The 22,310-nt window shown below is 36.9% G+C and overlaps 1 protein-coding gene across 2 annotated transcripts; it reads right to left on the reverse strand.

Moving 5' to 3' along the window:
• On the reverse strand, positions 1-14,108 carry LOC131429593 (proton-coupled zinc antiporter SLC30A2). Of its 2 annotated transcripts, none has more exons than XM_058593817.1 (6): positions 13,589-14,108; positions 4,044-4,154; positions 3,825-3,987; positions 581-1,446; positions 277-517; positions 1-216 (listed from the first exon to the last, which is right to left on the reverse strand). In XM_058593817.1, exons 1-6 carry the CDS (start codon positions 13,703-13,705, stop codon positions 104-106), a joined length of 1,611 nt encoding a protein of 536 aa, XP_058449800.1. In that variant the 5' UTR covers positions 13,706-14,108; the 3' UTR covers positions 1-103. The 2 variants fall into 2 exon arrangements, with proteins under 2 accessions (XP_058449800.1, XP_058449801.1); XM_058593818.1 differs by having other exon boundaries at positions 13,573-13,697.
• Between the last annotated feature and the right edge of the window lie 8,202 nt (positions 14,109-22,310).

A 22,310-nucleotide genomic window follows, 5' to 3' on the forward strand; every position in this document is an offset into this window, starting at 1 on the left:
TTTCATCGAGTTCTCATATATTCGTTGGTGACAAAGACATCATTACAACACTAGGTGGATTAAATTTTTTTTTCTAATTAATCTATCATTGCGATCATACTGACTAAGTACAAAATTTCATTCTCTCTATTTGTACTGTACATTTACTTATATTAAAACCTCTCTGAGCAATTGTGTTGGCAGCGACTAGGATTTCACCCGTATTGGCTATTGGATCTGAAAACAGTAATACATTGGTGATTCTATGGGACTACATTTGTATCAAGTACCACTCACCAACCATAAGATGAACCGTCATCACGTTCAGTCCAGTGGAAATGCTCCACACGTTCAGTTCATGGACTGCCTTCACCCCGGAAATGCATCCGAGCTCGGTGTTGAGTTTATCTACCGCTACGCTGGATGGCACCGCATCCAGCAATATCCTCATCGAATCTTGGAAGATTCGCACCGTCGTACATAGCACGATCAACGAGAACATGAAGGTACAAATAGGGTCAACCACTTTCATAGTTGGCTGTTGAATCAAACAATTAAATTTTAAGTATTGAGAAAATTAATTTGAATCAGCAAAACTTACGGCAAATTTAATAATGATGGCAGCGATAAGTACCCCGATGCTTTGGATGAAGTCTCCAATGACGTGAATAATCGCGGCTCGAACATTGAGGTTTTCGTCCCCATGGTCATGATGGTGGTGATGGTGGTTGTGGTGATTATGATGGTGCTCGGAACACACATCCTCGTTGGAAGATGAATTGTAACTAGCTACACTGGTTCTTATGGTAGGGCTCAATGAGGAGCTATTATCGGCGTTCATTTTATTGTATACAAATTTGTTGGAACTGATGATATCCGGAGAGTGAGCAGTTGCATCGATACTCATCCGTTGGCGCAACGCTTCCGTTTTCAGTTTCGTTTTAGCCAAATGCAACATACTCTCCAAATTTGGTCTCGGCGTGGGTGAATTAACTGTAAATGAATTATGCCTGGTATTAGGTACCGAGCTGAAAGGACTGACACTCGGGCTTGGTGGCATGTTCGGAATTATTAGCTGTTCCATATTGTCACATTTTTTCTCATCGTAGATTTTCAGTTTCTCCAGCCTTTGGTGAGGTTTCTTTTTTCGTGGTGAACGCGATCGAGACCGTGATCTAGGACTCGAGTCTCGAACCTGTATAATAGGTACCGTGTGGGCACTGGAGTGCACATGATTCTGCGAGTGCCCGTGGGAATGACCGTGGTGAGTGTGAGGTACTACGCTACATGAGCCATGCAGAATGGAAGCGGTGGCGATATTCATCACGACACCCAGAACAGAAACGATGATCATGGTGTCGGCATCGATTTCGAAGTCATCGACAAGCAATCGCTGGACGGAAAGAACCACCAGAAACACAGTTAGTGTCCAGATGCCAAAGATAGACAATAGTGCTCCGACGACCTCTAGTGGAAGATATGAAAAATTAAAATTAGAAATCTGTTTTGAGAAATTAATCCGATAGCTTGGTTTTGATCTAACATCGTATAAATATTTTTAAACCTTGAATCTCAGAACAATTATATCGATTATTCGTAGCTTTTCGTATTTGTCTCGTGTTTGATATTCATGAAACACATGATACTAAACGCAAAACGACGTGCATACTCGTTGAGAGTTTCACCTGAAGTCCTTATCTGATTATTTGAAACAATATAATACTTCCAAATATTGTTACAGCAACTCTGTTCGAGCAGGGTATCGAATATACTAACCGAGTTGAGTAATAGATCAATGGTAATCGGTAAAAGGCACGGCAGTTTTGAATGGAAGAAGGTTCAGAACGGAAACTAATTAGTTAGAATGGAATGTCTGTCCAGTGAAAAAGCATGGAAGGTGATATCAAGTTTACCAATGCTAATACCTTGGTTGGCTTCGTTGTAATGATTTTAAGAATTTACTTTCAATTACCATTGAAAACCCACTATTAGAAAAAAAAGAATTTTTTCGTTTGATGTAAGCTCAGGCATGACGTAATTTCTTCGGTGATGACACAATATTGCATCTTTTAACATGTAGAAATAACTTTAGCTAATTTAGCTGTGAAATTAATGATATGACTTATCTCCACATTCTTTGAATTGTAAATTTAAGTGAATTACGAAGCCCCTAAGTTTAACTTCACAGTTGATTTAGCTGAAGCTTACATCGATACAGACTCAAAATTTATTTTTACATGTAATATTGTGTCATCACCGACTAAATTACGGCATGCTTGAATTTACGTTAAGTGTAAACTTTTTTTTTCTAAGAGTGTACAATTGAGTATTGACTTAATTTCACAAGATTGATTTAAACATGTGCAAAACATAGCACACACTCAAACAGGTATGCAAACCTACATGTTCCAGCACTGTCGGTCTCAGAAGACGTAAATTTGCAGGATATCTTTTGCCGGTCGCACGACGCCGACAGAGGAAGGAGCCTGGTAATCAAGTATACGGAAGTAGCTACCGGGTGTGATGTGACAATCAACAAGACATGATATAAGCATAATTTGTACACACTTATAAAAAGTTACATCTTTATAGATGCACATAAAAGGAGCGTCGCGATTCACTTACATTCACAATACAAAGCATGTAAAGATAGGTCATATCGTTAACTTCACAGTTAATTTAGCTGAATCTTACATCGATACAGATGCAAAATGTATGTTTACATGTTAGTAGATGTATTATTGTGTCATCACCGAAAAAATTACGACTTACTTGAATTTACGTCAAGCGTAAATTTCATTTTTTATAAGAGTGCACAGAAAGAAATAATGAAATTTACACGACATGTAAATCAGTATTAGCAGGGAATAGACATGGGTTGAATCGAATATTTCATTGAAACCCATCATCGATGCAAAAATAAATTGGTTTGCATTGAATTTTAAATAAATAGAATTGTATCTTTCAATTAACGCTTAGTTTTGTGATTGAATTGTATTGAAACGTACAGATTTGTGGAGTAATTTTATGTTTAATTGTCTGCTCCAAATATGTGCATGAAAATAGATGTAAATTCACAAAATATTTTTATCTGTGTGTAGATATAATGTTTATGAATTCTACTTAAAAAAAATCTGCCTGTAACCTGAAAGAGGGCATTGAGAATAACGATAGGCTGCAGATTGATTTGAACGGAAGCGGGTCATTTGGCCGAAAGCCATTTCGCCGGAAGTCGTTTCGCCAAATGGGTTATTTTGCGACAGAGTCATTTCCCCGAAAGGCTAATTTAGCCGAAAGAGTAATTTCTCCGAAAGGATTTTTCAAATGAAAATATCGTATAGAGCATAAATGTTGCCTAATTTTCAAATATGAGAAAACGGCCGTAAATGCAATGTAGGCTGTGACATAGAGTCGCCAAGGCAAAGTTGGTTAAGTTGGCCTCTCGCACACAAATATTTTTTTTATTTGTGCTCAGTAAACGGAAAAGTACCGCATCTGGTAGATAGAAGAAAGCAAATGCTCTGATGCTTAGTTGTTAATAAGATCAGTTAGTCAACTAGTACGATTCGTCGAAATGACCTTGCCGGTAAAACGGCTCTGACCAGGATCGAATGATATAGAAATTTGTGGTTATTTTGGTTCTGTTAAACAAATAAGTACACACCTAGAAAAAATCGTGTGAATTTATGTCTTCTGAGACCGACATATATGAGCGTCAAAAACAAACAAATCCCTAGTAATCCATTCTTTTCTCTTACGTTGTCCTATATTTTTGACAGAGCGTGTGGTACCTGTTTCACAACGCTGCATGTTCTAACTTAGTATGTTACAATGATTTTAATTACCTATTCGTCTATATCCAAAAGACATTTTTCCGTCGGGAGGTTTATTCGAGATCCATATCGAGATGACCGCTATCAGGAAACTGATGCAGTCGGACATTAAATGTGCGGCATCAGTCATGATGGCTAAACTGCCGGACAGATAACCCCCTACAAATTCAGCTAACTGGAAGTAAATCTGAGATTAGTTTCCACATAAAATTTTATATATTAAATACGAACCATAAAAAGTAATGTGAAAACTATTGCCCACAGAAGTTTTCGCTTTTCAGTCTTTCCATGTGGTTCGTTGTTCTGCGGGCTATGATTGAATAAACAGTTCGGATGAGAGAGCTGAAAAAGGAGAGCGTTTTTTTTAAATCAGTCAGTAAAACTACACACTTATAAAAAGTTACATCTTTATAGATGCATGTAAAAGGAGCGTCGCGATTCACTATGTTAACTTCACAGTTAATTTAGCTGAACCTTACAACGATATAGATGCAAAATTTATGTTTACATAATAGTAGATGTATTATTGTGTCATCACCGAAAAAATTACGACTTACTTAAATTTACGTCAAGCGTAAATTTCATTTTTTCTAAGAGTGTAATTCTTGTTGCACAGATTTAGTGTTTAATGTTCAGGAAAGAACTTTTATGACATTTTGGTACGTGTTTTTGATATTCTTTTTGCTTAATAGTTGATTATGACTGGTTCAATTTTAGGTTGAATGATTTTCCAATAATGTTCTTGCGTTCTCATAGAAGTTTATTTTTACTAAATTTGGTTCATCAACTACACACAAATAACATTGAATTTTACACCCTCATACGATGTAATTCATAGAGACCTAATTTGTAACGACTTAATGATAGAATAGCATGAATTTTATTGGTTTCGACTTTAACTTACATTCTGCTAGGAGTTGCGAGTGTATAATTTTAAATGCACCATTAACCAGCCAAGCAGATGTGTGCTGCTGTAGTTCAGTCGATTAACAGACGTACTTTGTAATCGAATGAATATCGGTTCAAGTAGCGGCGTTCGCAATCAGTATTTCCAATAAATTTCATGTCATGGAATGTCATGTCAATATTAAATGTTCTTCCACGTAAATTTGCGTGAACTGGGAAGCTCCATTTATGTGCATCTAATAATATGTAAAACCACAAGTTTTTTCGAAGTGTGTATGGCTACGAGAGCTTAACTTATTTTCGAATGCGATAGACTCTTATGTGTAACAGAATAGTTATATGACTAATTTATCGATCTTACTGTCAGTAAAAATCTATCTAGATCTAGATTCGAGCATACGACATATGATTTGCGGGACCAACCATCTATATTGCGAACCGCCGGTTCTGGAATACACTTTTGTCGTGTTCAAAAGATGTAAGGTTGAACGATCGGTCTTTATGATAAATGGAATTAGAGAAAATGCAAATTTGTGATGAAATACCCCAGAGACAAAATACGGCTTCCTTCTGAGTTGTGTTACATTACTTCCAGAACAGTTCACCTGGCAGATTGATTTTTCTGGATTGGAACAAATTACAAATTTAAGTTCTGTGTATGTAAGGTTTTTTAGGCTATTTTTCGTATTCGCTACTCTTATTTCCTTGCCATTGAAAGATATCCCACCCAACACAGTCGAAAATCGTTTGCGGTCGTAGCAAAAGAAACAAATACAATACAGTGCAGTGAACAATAGAGTGTACGGAATGGTCAAATACGATTTAACAAAGCCTGAAACTTGGCCAACAAGACCAAATTCAATTTGTATAGGTTTCAAGCGTTGCAAAGTTAGACCAGCAGCAAATGAAATTGAAATCTTACTTAAAGAACGAATGCATCTAGACGCTAATAATGTAACTGAGATTCAAATCAACAAGGCGTCTCACTGTGTGTACATTATGTTTAAACGTGAAAGCGATGCAATTGCATTCGCTTCGGTTAACAACGAGGTGCACAGCGTTGAGTGTGACAACATTTAATACAAAATTCCTGTGCACATGGTGGACAATGCCATACAAGTACGCGCGCATGACCTTCCTCCGCAGTCCAGCGATCAGTCCGTTCGGAAAATCATGTCGCAGTATGGTGAAGTTCTTACCATCGTAACAGAAGTATGGTGGAATTTTTTCCCCGGCATCCGGAATGGCGTGTGAGTGGTACGTATGCAACTACGTAAGGCAATTCCATTCACATCATTTGTGGTCAAGATGGGACACATCCGTATAAAACGCTGATTACTTATGAAAATCAGCTGGTTACATGTCAGTTTTGTGAACAACCTGCACACTACGGTAAACCTTGCACTGAAACTACGAAAAGAACATCTTCAATCAAAGACAAGGTCAACCGTTCAACAACGAAAACTAGTGAGGGTAGTACTCGTGTTTTACCATCAAACCAACCAACAACAGCAACCAATGTACAACAAGGCGCTTCTACAGCAACTAGCAACGAGCTCAAGACTGCGAACAACCAGGAAAATGAAAAGTAGACGGAAATCAACAACACAACCACCGATGCGGCAATAGATGACGAGACGAGCCACGAACAAAGTGCTCCTCAACCCTCGCATAAGGGAAATGGAACCTCTTCTCCTCCTAGAAAAAGAGTGACAACGAGATCCACTTCAAAAAATTCTTTATTTAAAAAATCGGCTAATTCGGCCACGTAAAGCTTGTACGTAAATAGGCCTGAATAAAAAATATCTTTTAAATGAAAAAAAATCTGTACTAGATCCACTTATAAGGTTTGAACTAGTGCTGGTTTCCCTGGTAACAAATACGCATGGAGTAATTTCACATTATGACAGAATATAATCCCTAGATGGCATTTTAGTCGTTCTCAAAACTGCTTGAATACCGACTTTGGTCAAATATACAGCTTATCATTGATCATGCTTATTTTTGGCTAATGTGCATTCAGAATTAGGAATACTGATCGAATTAATTCAGACCATCTTTGAGATTTAGAACTATCTGATTTTTTGACTTTCTCATATATGCAATCACTGCTGTGAAAACCGACTTTTGAACCGAGGCTCGGAGGGCCGAGGGTCATTTACCATTCGACTCAGTTCGTCGAGTACGCAAAATGCCTGTGTGTATGTATGTGTGTGTATGTGCGTATGTGTGTATGTAACATTTTTTACACTAACTTTTCTCGGAGATGGCTGAACCGATTTTTACAGACTTAGAATCAAATGAAGTGGTTCTATACAAAATTCCTGAATTTCATTTTGATCTGACTTCCAGTTCCGGAGTTATGGGGGAAAATGTGCAAAAAAAAATATGTTTTCTAGCTTTTCTCATAGATGGCACGACCGATTTTCACAAACTTAGGTTCAAATGAAAGGTCCTGCTGTTCCAATACGTACTTTCTGAATTTCATCCGGATATAGGGTAAAGTGTGTTAAAAATTTTATATCATCACTGAAAACGGCAAAAAATCGTAAACATTTTCTAAATCGACCTCAAATCTCTTCTCCAATTGATAGTTTTTATCAGTAGACGGTCAAACAAACCGATTTGGGTTATTCTTTTAAGAATCGAAGAAAATTATTTTGAAGAATACCGCAGTATTATATATGACAGTATGATTGATATGAGAAAGGCATCATTACACCACTAGGTGGATTAAAACAGTTTTTTTTATTTACAAAAGACTATTTTACTACCAATATTAATGCTTATTTGTTGCCTGGGTCTCTACGTACTTATACGCATACAAACATGATGCTTCGATTTCGTTTTATGCAAGAATATGAAATTCTAGTTACAAGACATTGAAAAATGTCGCTTCTAATACTGAAGGACATTGGTAAAAAAAAATTATAACTACACCTTCTTTACACTAAACGATAGGAAAGAAACTGCACAGGTCCGGTTTAGTCAAATGTTTAATTTTACTAATAATTTTTATTTGAAACTCATTTGCACATCGGGCTCTGTTTTTGTATTGTGTAAGGTTGAGAAATGGGCCAGTATTCGACAACAGTAAAAATAAACACTCTGAACAGACGCTCAACGCTCACAATCTTGTGGTGTAAATAATTGAGGCTAACCATTACCAGTTTTATCGATTTCGAAAGGTTTTGGTTTGCATTATCGGGATTTGATGCGGGGAGTTTGGATTGGTGCACACCAGCAAATTCCAACCACAACAAAAACAAGGGAACCAAACCCATCACATTCGCGGAGTGCTATAGTGAAGTGCAAATATTTTATATCAACGTTAATTCGACTTTTATTATTCAGAATTGTGATTGGCCAAGTTTGTTTGCTTTATAGATTTACGCGTGGTGGCTATGCGGCTATGTATCAATGGTACATTTCGAGTCGCAATTTGCATCTGTGATATATGGATTGACTGACTGTATCTACATAACATTTGCGAAAACTTGTGGCTGCTCATGGATACGAAGTAGAGTTGGAAAAAATCTCATATACTACAATTTACCTTCACATCAATTGAACAACCTAATCAATTACTATTACTTGATATCTTTATCAGTTGGTAGACCGAACGTGCTAAAGGCACCATTTGCGATGGTAGTGTACAGACAACAATGTAGGGTATAATCATCAATAGCGAGACAACAGTGAAGGTTCCCACTGTTTGATTCGGCGACAGCTTTTAATTTTACGAGAATGAAATATTGAAACATTAACATTTCAGCTAATTTAGCTGAAGTTGACATCGAAAATTGAAAGTTGACAAATACAATTTTTTATTACATATTTATAGATGCAATATTCGGTCATCATCCAAGAAATTACGACATGCTTGACTTTACGTCAAGTGTAAGTTTTATTGTTTCTAAGAGTGATACGTGAAGCTTGATAATGCGTTCAATTTACTTAATTTTTCATTTGGTGGCATAGAAATTACTATGTAGCATAAACATATAACTAGATAAATTACATTTTCCAGTCCACCAACTGCGTCTGTAATTCAATCGATGCGTGGGCGTTTTTCGTGATCTAATGATTATCGGTACAAGCCTCCCAGTCGCTACCAACTTTTCATTCGATTGATAATCTTGCCTTGTAGTTTTCAAATCGCAAGCAAAATTGTGTAACGTATGGTGAATGCCTCTTGTTACAACTGATTCAATGGAATTTCCCAGATTTCTTTCGATGTACAATATCGTTTCACTGTGTACAAGCTTACCCTAGTTGATAAGTGTCTTATCAAGAACCGATGCAGATTACATTACAGACTTTATTGCATGGATTGAGCGATATAGAAGATTTGTGGGAATGTACAGCCCAAAATAAACAACGGCAACAATGAGACGGTATTAAACAGCTTATTATATCTCTCACCTGTGGCAAGATCAGATTTGTACCATAGATTCTAGACGTGGTTGTAATAATAACTACCAAAAAAAGGAACCTCAGGAATGCAGAAACAATTGAAGTCCTAACGCTAATAACCAAATAATGTGAATAATTTAGTTCAAAAGTCACCACTTGTGGCTTAACACTCAACTTAAATCTTAAAAGTGTAAAATTACTTCATATTTCAATGAAACTACGTAAATACGAAACCTACCCGTGCCGTGCCTTGACTAACAATTAACGTCACAATATCTTTGAACAAAGTTCCCCATGAATTCTTTCAGTGGAAGTAGAAAAATTGCCTAAGAATGTTTCTAAAATGGATTTTGTGAACAACGAGTGTTACAATTCCAAAGAAACATTTTACGTTTTATGAGTGCTTGGGCGGATTTTAATATATCGTCGAAGTATCAATCACTCTCGCGACATGCCGTGCTTAATAACAATTGATTGATAGTGTTTTCATGATGGAGGCAATCTTCTAAAATGTATATATTTGCGTGGCTGGTGTGCTCCGAGCAGTGGCGTATCTATGGGGGGCGAAGGGGGCACTCGCCCCGGACGCCACGTTTTAGAGGGGTGCAAATCAATCCTTGAGGCCTTTTTTTTGCTCGCCCAAGCCATCTTTCCGGAGATGGAGTTCAGCTGTCACAAAACCAATTATGGGGGCGGCAAAATCTCTTATTTTGCTATTTTGCCCCGGGCGCCAAATGTGAATGAATGTAGTAATATAGGATTTTCGGGGAAACTCTCAACGGGTGAGCACGTTGCATCGTGTTAGTCCTAGTATTTTGCAAGGGATTTTCAGCCGTTCTTTGACGATTCGACGCAGCCACACAGCGAGATTTTCACTTGTAGTCCAGTGAAAAGAAAGTCCATTGGACTATGAACGAAAATTAACTGGCAATATAGCCTTAGTTGCTGTGCCATCAATTCGGCGTCATCTGAAGTGAGGTGACGCCAACCAGAAAAAATGTAGTAATATTGTGTTATCACCCAAGAAAATCCGGCTTGTTTCAATTTACGACATGTGTAATTCTCATTTATTCTTAGAGTGTGTTTATTACAGTAAACTGTATATCGATCAGAACTACATTTTACTATACCATAATAAAAAGAATAATTTTATCTCTCAAAATCCCTTCTCAGAGAAATAATGTAAATTCACACACAAAAAGAAATTCAAGGATAACCAGAACATTTCCACCTTATCAATTTTTTCATTCCGATTATGGCAGTTATTACTATTTCGGGCCAGAACAAACATCTCATCCTCTATGTGGGGTTGTGAATCGAATCCAGATAGGCTGCGTGAAAGGCGATAGGTTTACCCATCACGCTATGTTCGTTCCTTAGTCCAAGTTTAAGTTCCAAACCATGTTCCAAAGAGAGCTATTCGACACGTTTTTGTTTTGTTTAATATGCGAATTGTGTACATGAATGAAGTTACAATCCTACCATTGTTCCTCGAAAGAAAAATATTTAGGCATAGTGTGCCAAAGATTTTCGATTTATCGATCCTTGCCATAAAAATTCGTTTGATTCTCCCAGAAAACTCAAAAAGTGACATGCAAACAACAATTGCTATGGGCTTCAAGTATCTCAACTGAAAATCTGATGCAAATCAGATTGACTCAGTATGTTGTTGAAACTCAAAAATATAAACTGGTTGAACTTTTCAATAGCTTCAAACAGAGTTTAAGATCATGCGATATAAAAGAAATCGTCCTTAACTATTTCAATAACATATTTGAACTCGATGGTAAACAACTATTCTACATAAAAGAGTGGTTATCAAAAGATGAGATAACTGAGTGCTCAGCTGTTGATATCTCATGCCCCTACGAAGATATTTTGTCAATAGAAGAATGGCAGTAGCAGGATAAGAGGGTGACAATTGGTTTGTATATTATAACCCATCTGAAATTGGCCGTACTATTGAAAATGTCTAGTAGGTCGTATTCCTGAAGGGTACCTTATATCGATTAAATTATGGTCTCTATTGCGAATATAATGGATTTGTACTTGTCTTCGAAATTGGGTCAAATTTGTCAGACCAGGCGCGTATACAGGGGGGTGTTTTAGGGGTTCAAACCCCCTGCGAAACTCAAAAAAGTATGATATTATGTAAACTCTTTTTTTCAAATAAGTAAAAAATAAAATGAATAATTTTCAACAAACGACTCCACAATAAAAAAAATTTCAAATAATTATATAAAAAGTTCCATTTGTATGGAAATTGATCAACATGTTCTGAAACACCCCCCGAAATTTTTTTCTGGGTACGCGCCTGTGTCAGACTATTCGCCTACTTGGAACATTATTTCAGACTAGTTACAGTCTGTTACATAAGAGCGTGGTCACGATTGCTCGAGATCGGTAAAGGGGAATGGTGCGATTTTTTCAACACAGAGGGCAGTAGTGTTCTTCATGCAATGCGAGAATAAAACAGCTGACTATTGTTTACAATTCGATCACAGCATTTTTTCAAAATGAGTACCGCGTACACTTCGCGCTTCGAAGCAGTTTTTTTTGTGCTCGCACCCGAAAGGTCCCAAGTTAACCCAAGCTGCTCTCAATGCCGATCTAATTGAGAACGTTTGGGCTCAAATAAAAATGAAGCTTGGGAAGAACCGACCACACAATTTGAAGCAACTTGTTCGCCGAATTCACAGTATTTGGAGGTCGTTTTCAAAAGAATACGCTCAAAATTTCGCTCAAAGTATGCCTTGAAGGTGTCAAGCAATTATTAACGCTGAAGGGATTGGACTTGCTATTAATGTTTTTGCATGTAAGTTTTTTATCTAATAAAGTTTTTTCACGACCACGCTCTTATGTAACAGACTTATGAGCTACTTCCAACAAGTATTTTTCATCTCAGCTTTGGAAAATTCGATATCTCAAGATTCAACAAAATACGCCTTATGAATAAATGAGTTTGTTTGGAAATAGATCATTTTTCAAATTATATTACAAGTTTCTAATATAGGACCGTCTACCAGAATGATAGTCCTATGTGTGCAATATTCAAAAGTTATAATTAGCTGATTTTATACACAAAAAGTTTGAATCAGCTAAGTTTGAGTTTGAAAAGTTTGGTGACAAATCAGACATACGATTCATGGTAGATTGTTTCAAATGTGATAGTGATATAGATGAAACCTAGAAAATACACCTGTAATGTTTTAATCTATTTGATGCAAACACGACATTGAGGCGGGGCTGGTCGATAAAATATTGGCTTCGGAACACGATTTGTTCTGAATACGGAATACGTCAATGATATTCGAAGAAGCGCCTGACGCCGGCCTGAGCCCGAGTAAAGTTATTTGTGTGTATACACCCAAACCTCCATTTACGTAACTTATATATGTATATATGTATTAATTTACGTACGCATGTGTGCAAATATTTGTATTTCCTAATACATATAAATATTGGTGAAGTAAAAGCGATCATTTATATGTATAAATATATACACATATACGCAAACGAGTGAGTGTGTAAGCATACATACATACATATATAAGGTTCGTAAATGGAGGTTTGGGTGTACACAAAATACATGACAACATCTGAAGATAAGTTAAAACACTCACACGATCGATCTACTAAAAATGGCAAGAACTTGAACTTCATACTTATTCAAAAACTGCAAATTGCAGCGAATATTCTTCGCTTTAGTTCAGGGACACTATTTTTGTTTTGGAAACAAGAGGTTTTATCAATTGAACGCACTTCAACTTTCACACGAGAGATACCAATCGATTTAATGTGAACAATTTTACAAAAAATCGAATACTACTTACTCGTAAAACCAAAGTTTCATCCTTTGATCTTATTGAATTGATAGAAATTAACGCAAAATGCAATGAAACCCAACCCACGCGAGCACGTGATATCAAAATTTTGTTTACACTTTGAACACTCTGACGTTCATTCGCCGCCAAATAGTGCACCTGATGGAGGCGCTTACTTAATTGGTCGGCTATCGTAACGAATTGCGATAGAATTTTGAGAATGCTCGATTGAAACCTGTCCTAATCGACCGCAGTCATAATAACGCCACTCAAACCTCGATGTCTCGAACGTAGATAAGTCAACAATACTAATTAAATTTTCGAGTTCACAAGGCTATGAGCTATGAGACTGCAGGAAAGCTTGCAAACAAACCGTCGTTATGGTCCACCATTCAGACCTGGGAAACATTGCCCTTTTGTGGTTTAGAAACCTACATATATAGTTACGATAAGAGTGTATGCCTTCGTCATGCTGCTTGTTTGATATGCTTTAAAAACAGCATGCCATTGTTTTACGAATGATGACGTTCAAGCTTTGCATGTCACAACCATAGTCAATGACTTCGTAGCCACCAAGTTCGTTTTTATACTTTCGCGCATGTTAACACGCTTACAGTGATTAGCACCTACACTAGCTATGCTCTGGAGAGTCAGTAGATTCTGCTGGCTGGATGAATTTATCATTCCGTTTCCACTGTCGTACATTTCGTCGTCACAATTTGTGCTCACTTCTAAATAGACTGACATTTTCGTTTCGAACTTTCTATTACACTGGCAAGCGGATAACTTGCAAACCGTTAAGCTTCACTATGCCACCGATGATGATCAGATCAATCTCCAACGGCTCTTAATCAGTTTGGCACAGGCGGCGATCACTTCGTTGTTTTGAGGTACATCGGTGATGACCGATCCCTCTCTATTGACGTCAATTTGCACTAAAAGCCGCGATTTAGGTTGTAAGATCGTGATGCGAAAGCCCGAAACCTGCTTTTTATCAATTCCTTCTCGTTGGTGCGGAGTTACTTGAGGTAATATCACGTCGATCACAAAACAAAAACGATGAAGCGCGTTCAAGAGGAGGCTCCGCGCATGAACGCTATTCGAACGGGTCTGCGCAAGAGTTTGAATAAACGCCTCCGTATAACCGGCGTAGACAGACGATACTGAATGAACCTCTCCACACGACCAATATATTTTATATGGCTATTTTCATACTATCAGATAACTGCAATTCACGAGGCATCGAAAGCTCGAATCAGTAAAGCACACAAACGTTGTTGCGCCGCAGCTTTGCCCCCGACAATCGGACTTATCATTTTTGTTGATTTACTAAGCAAGGAAAAATTCATGCGCTGTTGCTAACTTAATCGTGCACATACATATGGCAGAATGAAAAATCGTGCTTGTGAATATTGATTGTAAAAGTGTAGAAGTCCCATCTTACTTTAGTAGAATAGTTTTGTCCGCAGCATCTTATAGCGATATCCCTCATGGGGGTACGTCTTTTTGTCTATGAATATACTTCTAAACATAAAGTAAAAAATCTCGTAGACAACGGCAGAATGAACAATCTGGATAATGGAAAATTAGTGTGATTAGTTGAAGCTACCTCAAATGGGTTGTAGTGTGGGAAAGTTCACAGATTAGATGATATGAATGATTTTTATTTTAAATATCATAATAAATTACATAGAATGGATTATCATGATTTCGTCTACAGACTACTTTGCACTCCTTGCTCGTTGCACTTTGAAAGGGTTTTCTTTAAATCTAGTAATAAGGTGTTAGTTTTGACAAATTTAGACTTCCTTCCAACGTTTATCACCGACTGACATGGAAACAGAAGTTCTCCAATATATTCCATCAGTAAAATCGTTTGCTTACAAAACGAATTATTGCTTTGAATGGTAGTATACAGTGCGAGTCCAATTATCACCTTCGTCGCATTCACCGTTGAAATATTCCTACAACTTAGTACGAATTAATACGAAAGTTGTTGGAAATGAGCTTTCGTTTCGCGCTGTATGGAAAAGTTTATGTAATCGAATTTTGGGTGGAGCTTATTTTTGCTGTCAGCCTACCGCATTATGCAGCAACCATGTCTAACATTAGCCATTAGGTTGTCTTAAAATAATAGAATAATAAAAAATGTTTCTCAAATAAATGTTTTTTTTTCTAAAGAATGTAAATTAACTTTGACACATCGACTTTGAAATAATCATGGTGTTTTTAATTACGGTTTCATTAAAAAGTAAGCAATAAAAACAAAAGATGATAATGATCAAATGACTTATTCTTATCATCTCAATAGTATTTTTTATTTCCTAATAAATACTAATAAATGAAAACCTACCATGACCACCACTTGCAATGGAATAAACTCTACCACATTCTTTACACGAAACATCACATTTTTTTGTATTTTCGAGAAACTAGTATCAGTTTGACGAAGAATTAGATTTAGAGTGTCATTTCTGTTTTGTTAGCAAAATTTTTTAAAAGCCCTCTGAATAAGAATGGATCATGTTGCAAAGGATAAAACATAATACAAATCGAAGGTCTTTCTTGAACTAAGCCTGGCGTAAGTCACCAGTACTTTGGCTCTATAGAGCGCTATAACGCAGTATATCTACATTTACATTTACCAAATCTAAAATATTTTTCTGCTGATCAGTATCTAACAAGGGAAAAAGATTGAAAAAAGCACATGCGAATACTACTATGTAATAAAATCCGCGAAAGAGACGGGATTCGAACCCGTAGCTAGTTCCTATCCGGGGAAATTATTTTGCCAATTGAACTAATCTGCATTTGAAAACACATGAAGAAACAGCCTAATTGAGTGGTAGTACCAAGCATGCTTCGCTCTGCTCGGGCGCCACGGATTTTAATTAAAGTCATATGGCAACCCTCCGCCAGCCATCACCTACACGTCGTATCGCAAGTCTATTTTCTTTTTCTGCTTTAGCATCAAACGGTGATTTGAGATTATGCTTTTGTCTCTTTCGCTTTTCATTATATAGTTGTATTCTCATGTCATTTTTCTAATCTGTTTTCCTCGACAGATACTAGCTCAAGACGGCTCTACGTCTTAATTATGATTGTTATTGTAATTTTTTCTCTTCGTTTTCGTCGTTATAATGTAAACATAAGAAATTAAGCAGTTACCTGCATTATTATTCCAAGAATACCAACTCGTAGTTGAAGAATATAATCTTAAAATTTTGGTTACAAGAAGCCTTTGGCATCTCAGAGCAAACGCAATTTATCTAGATAAACAGGTAAAAATGGTTCCATGGTCTCGTAAAAAATAAGTTTCACCTGGCCCTTACTCCTTCCGAACTACAGCGTGGAATGCGCTGGAAGTTGAAAATAAAGTGCATTCTATTTCCTCCAAAATAGCTACACCGATTTTTAAAATTTCGAATTCATATGAAAGTTCTTACGATTCCATAGACAACTTTTGAATTTTATCGGAATCCGGTTTGAGGTCCCTGGGTTACAGGATGACGAATGATGAAAATTTGAGTTTGAAATGAAAACATATGTGAAGATTTTTAGAGACGTATTTATTTCGAGTTCTGAGATGGCAGCACTCCCTCGGATACAATTTTCGGAAGGGGACATTCGCCCCGGGTGCAACGATTTGAGGGGGGCGGCAACCCAATCCTTGACATTTTTTTTGTTCGTCCAAGTCATCTTTCCGAAGATGGGCTTGAGAGCTTTTTTTGCTCACTAAACCAATGATGGGGGCGGTAAATCTTTTTTTTCCCAGGGCGCTAAATTTTCTCGATGCGCCACTGATTTGAATCTTAGATGGTTCTTAGATTTCATTTGAATCTTAGATCGGTTCAGCCATCTACGAGGAAAATGAGTTACATTATTTTAATTTCATTTCACATATCATACTGTAGTTCCGGAACCAGAAGTCGGATCTAAATGAAATCCAGGAACTTTGGGAGTATACGACTTTTTATATGAATTTGAGTTGGTAAAAAACGGTTGAGCTATCTCCGAGAAAATAGAGTCAAATTATTTGTCATACACATTTGTTGATCTCGACCAACTGATTCGAATGGTATATGAGTGTTTTATTCTTTCAGCCAGGCCCGTACCCAGGATTTCATTTCGGTAGGGGCCTAAAGATTGAAAAATAATGTTACTGAAGATTCTTATGTACCTAATACGGCTGTTTTTAACATACACTTTATACTTTTACGGCTGTTGTTGATATACACTTTAAACTTTTCCACTGGAACTGATATTGTATTACATTTCATTACGTTTACTGTCTTGTTATTTCTGTAACACATGTCTGAGGCATTCTAAATAATTATATGTTTTTGATTTCGGGAGGAGTCAGGGCCCGTCGGGCCCCCCTCTGGGTACGTGACTGCTTTCAGCATTTATTGCTGTAAGTAGCTTAAATCAATAAAATTATGGAATTGTTCTCAACTCGAAAAGGCTTCCATCTTCGCCATCATCTGATAATCATATGTCATATTCGAACGATCATGTTACCAAAAACGAACCGTGCTACTCCGAGGCACGATGCATGAAAAACAATGCTGTACACAGCCTTTTTGCTACTTAGAAACAATTGCATGTAACAGTATTGAAAATCGTGTTTCACATTGCTCCCAAGCACCGCATTATCATACAGCGCTCAAAGCTTCTACTACTAGATATAGTTAAAAAATCGCTTATACAAAAATATAGATAACTGATAATGATAATGATAAATGAACGGATTTCAACAAAATATGGCTTTTTGGAAATCTGTTATCGTGTGAAGTTAGTCTATGTCTTAAAACATAAACAAAACAAGGACAGTTGTGACAATATTGTCCAAAAACTGCTCCCTCTGGGCCTCGGAATTTTTTTCTAAAAGTTGTATGAATTCTATACCTAATAGGAAAAGTTTGAAGTTCTAAAGTTTGAATGAATTCTAAACCTAATAATGGATTCAATATAAAAATTTGGAAAATGTATTTAAAATTCGAATAAAAATATTAATACGTGATAAACATGAAAATATTGTCACTTAGTTTTCTCGAAGATTGAGGAACGGATTTATCAAAATAGGAAAGGATAGGCGATAGTGTTGTAGTATTCGAAAGAGAAAGTAAAAACAAACGTTCAAACGTTTACCATCAACGATGATGTCTTTACGTAGTCGTTTTATACAAAACTCTTGTATTTCATCCGGATCCGACTTCCGGTTACTGATTTCAGAAGTACTGGTAGACTGATTTCAGAAGTACTTTAAATAGTGGTCATTCACAAATGTTTCATCTCAGCTCCACTGCTCATATTATGTACTAAAACCATAAGTTAAAGTGAGATCTACTGTCTCGGTTCGATCCATTGACTCGAACGGTAAGTTGAAAATAGGTGCATTCGCTTCCGGCTTTCGCGTTGGTATAACACCAGTATTGCACAATTGTCAAACTATTATTTCTGCGATATTGCTTCCTATAGCCAAATTTGCAAAATAACATGACTGTACTAATGAGGTGAATATTGGTACAGTAGTATTATCGATCCTTAGAATAACTTTTAGAAATATCTGCTTAATAAATTAAATAACGGAATGATGAAAAAAATTAAAACGGTTTGCCAGCCGGGCCAAATAATATTAGAAGGTTAAAATACCGCCGTAACCCTATATTATTTTCGCTTGCACAGGCCGAAATCGAGTTTTCAAGGAAGATCGAGGTGCAATTGCAATTTATATAAACTGTATCAGAGATGTTTGAAAATTTGATCTACATATTAACTGTGATTTGATGGCATATCGTAGGCTTCTTAAGCTTTCTAATTACGAAAAGTGTTCATCTCTTAACACAATAATCGCACACAAATAAGAGCACTGAACGATATGCTTGGTATGGTTGATTCCGTCGATGAAATGTAGATGGCTGCCGGTCGGGATATTCTGTTCAATTTAGCATTTCTTGTATGCATGCTCTTTTGTATACAAGTTACCAATAATGCAAGGTTGAAAGCATATTTCGGTGGAGACACGTGGTATTCGATAACGATGATGAAATGATCCGAATATGTTGCTTCGCGTAAATAGGAGGTTTTGTAATGTGAATTGATGGGCCATAGAAACGGAAACTAATCGTTTTAGTAAAAGTAAGTGAAAGCGTTACCTAATTAAAATTTCGGGGAGATGTATTGCTGTAGAAGCAAAACAGAATTAGTAATAACCAATATAATTTGTTCGTAAATACAAATCATAATCAAATTTAATGAGGTAATGTTGAAAATGCATTGAACTAGTATTTTAAGCGGTCTCGGGGCTTACGAGAATATTATCACCCTGAAAAATTCTTGATATTGTTTTACAACATAAGAAACCCGTTGTTTTTAGCAGTTAAAGGTACTCTGAAATGAATATGATTCAGAATCCTGAGTGTAAGATGTGTTATACTACCATGTTTAGCTTTTTTCTTCGGGAAGAGACAATTTACTCCAATCCAGCGAAGATTGACGGGTTTGTCTACTAATAGCGATTTCGTCTATTGAATCGCTATGTTTGAAATATATTTGTCATTGTCATTTTTTCGATCGTACGAGTATTGGTTTTTATATGTGAGACTGTTTTATCGTTATCAATTTTCTATCTAATTAGTAATAATGAGAAATTTTACTTATTGCTATGTAATTACTAATCTGTGAATTTTTAAAGCTGCGTTCATTTGTTCATATTTTTTTCTCGCCGTTTGTAGCTGTTTATTGGTTGTCATCAGTTCGTTTTAAAATGTGTTGATTTGCAGCAGAACAATGTCGAAAATTGTGCAAAAATGGTACACAGAACCCGAACCGTCACTAGGAAAGATAACGAAAACGAAAGTCGTGCGAAGAGCTGTCTTGAAGTTTGGTGAAGATAATGCATTTGAGAATGAACTTAATTAGGTCTTGTTAACTTTCGTACGGAGAAACGTATACTGAAAACGTTCGAGCAGAAGAAGTAGGTTTCAGTGCGGGATGTGTCCAAAACAGCACACCATTCGAAGCCAAATTAAGTAACAGAAGCAACCAAAACATAGTCCGAAACAAAAAGCATTGACCAGGCCAAGAGTTCGGAAGTTGTACGATGCGATTTTTGCTCGAACTTCCAACTGCATAATCAAGGACACAAAGATCATACTTCTTGCCATTACACAAATCAACAGAATAATGGGTTTCAATGAAGAAAATAATCTTCATTCCAAACTACACGAACACACCAAATTGCCCGAGGAATTTGGCCAATTGAAACATTTTGAGTTCTTAGCTTTAACAGCAGAGCTTAGGAAACATGTCTCGGCAACCGAAACAATCAAAAAGTTTGGAAAAGATTTAAAAAAGTTTCAAAACTTGTCGCCTTGAAGTCTGTACTGCATCTAATGAAGCACGATAGCCAGAAGTCGTCTCATCTAACCTACAATTGCAAGATTTCAAATGTTATATTTGGGGTCCTGAAAAGGACCGTTAGTGGCTTACATAAAAATAATCGTAACACAAGTCATGCACTCGCTCATATATTTTAATATTTCACGCATCTTAATATTAATAACGGGTGATTTTTTAAGAGCTTGAGAACTTTTTTAAACAATAAAACGCATAAAATTTGCAAAATCTCATCGGTTCTTTATTTTAAACGTTAGATTGGTACATGACATTTACTTTTTGAAGATAATTTCATTTAAATGTTGACCGCGGCTGCGTCTTAGGTGGTCCATTCGGAAAGTCCAATTTTGGGCAACTTTTTCGAGCATTTCGGCCGGAATAGCCCGAATTTCTTCGGAAATGTTGTCTTCCAAAGCTGGAATAGTTACTGGCTTATTTCTGTAGACTTTAGACTTGACGTAGCCCCACAAAAAATAGTCTAAAGGCGTCAAATCGCATGATCTTGGTGGCCAACTTACCGGTCCATTTCTTGAGATGAATTGTTCTCCGAAGTTTTCCCTCAAAATGGCCATAGAATCGCGAGCTGTGTGGCATGTAGCGCCATCTTGTTGAAACCACATGTCAACCAAGTTCAGTTCTTCCATTTTTGGCAACAAAAAGTTTGTTAGCATCGAACGATAGCGATCGCCATTCACTGTAACGTTGCGTCCAACAGCATCTTTGAAAAAATACGGTCCAATGATTCCACCAGCGTACAAACCACACCAAACAGTGCATTTTTCGGGATGCATGGGCAGTTCTTGAACGGCTTCTGGTTGCTCTTCACTCCAAATGCGGCAATTTTGCTTATTTACGTAGCCATTCAACCAGAAATGAGCCTCATCCCTGAACAAAATTTGTCGATAAAAAAGCGGATTTTCTGCCAACTTTTCTAGGGCCCATTCACTGAAAATTCGACGTTGTGGCAGATCGTTCGGCTTCATGATGAAATGTCAGAGCATACTGAGCAAATAATAATGCATGAAAATCATAACCTCAAAAAATCTGAGCAAATACTAATGCATGAAAATCCTAACCTCAAAAAAATCACCTTTTAGTAAGTAAAGAAACTATCAAATTTGCACTAAACTGATGATTTTTAAAACCTTGTAAAGAAGTAAGATGACCTTCTTTGAAGCGAAACTGGCTCTGCGAATATCCCAGTGCAGGACTGTTCACAGAAGAACTAGTTGTTGTTTTTCTGCTGTTAGGCTTGAGGGACGGAATATCATATTCACCATTGACTGAAGCACCAGTTAAAAAATGTCGGGCGTAGTTCCACTGTCCTGACGTGGATTGCGGTCTGCGGAAAAAGTTATCGAGGAGTAATTTCGTTACACTTTCGTGTTGTGAAATTTTGAAAATTCACCCAGGTGAGCATAGTAAAAAAAAAACGTAGTTCTACGTCAAAAAAGTTTAAGAAATATTATGAGGCTGTTTTGATGGAGGTTTTGAGAGTTTCGTGATGGTCAAAACTCTCTACTGCCGATAAAGTAAGTACGCAGCAGCAGGCCCTACGAAGCGGTTACAAAGAACAGAGTCAAAACCACATGAAATGGAGGATAAAACCCAAAAAAAAACGACAATAACAATAATATATAAAATTGTAATGGACGACCGGAAAGAAAAAGTGCGCGAACATATCTTAGTTAAGCAAGATTTTGCAAATGAGAAAGATATCCGGCCGCTGGATCCCACACATACTTATTAAGGACCAGAAAGACAAACGCAAGCGCACTTCGAGTACATGTTGGGCTGGATCCATTATTATACGCCAGAGAACAGAATGCTTACCCGACAGAAAAACTGAAGTCGGAACGGGTATTAGAATCGACCTCGAAGAGCGTCTCAATGGGTCAGAAAGATCATAATGTCGGTTGTTTGGGATCGGCATCATTTTTGTATCTGAGGC

The sequence above is a fragment of the Malaya genurostris genome, chromosome 2 (assembly GCF_030247185.1).
Source record: "Malaya genurostris strain Urasoe2022 chromosome 2, Malgen_1.1, whole genome shotgun sequence".
NCBI lineage: Eukaryota > Metazoa > Arthropoda > Insecta > Diptera > Culicidae > Malaya > Malaya genurostris.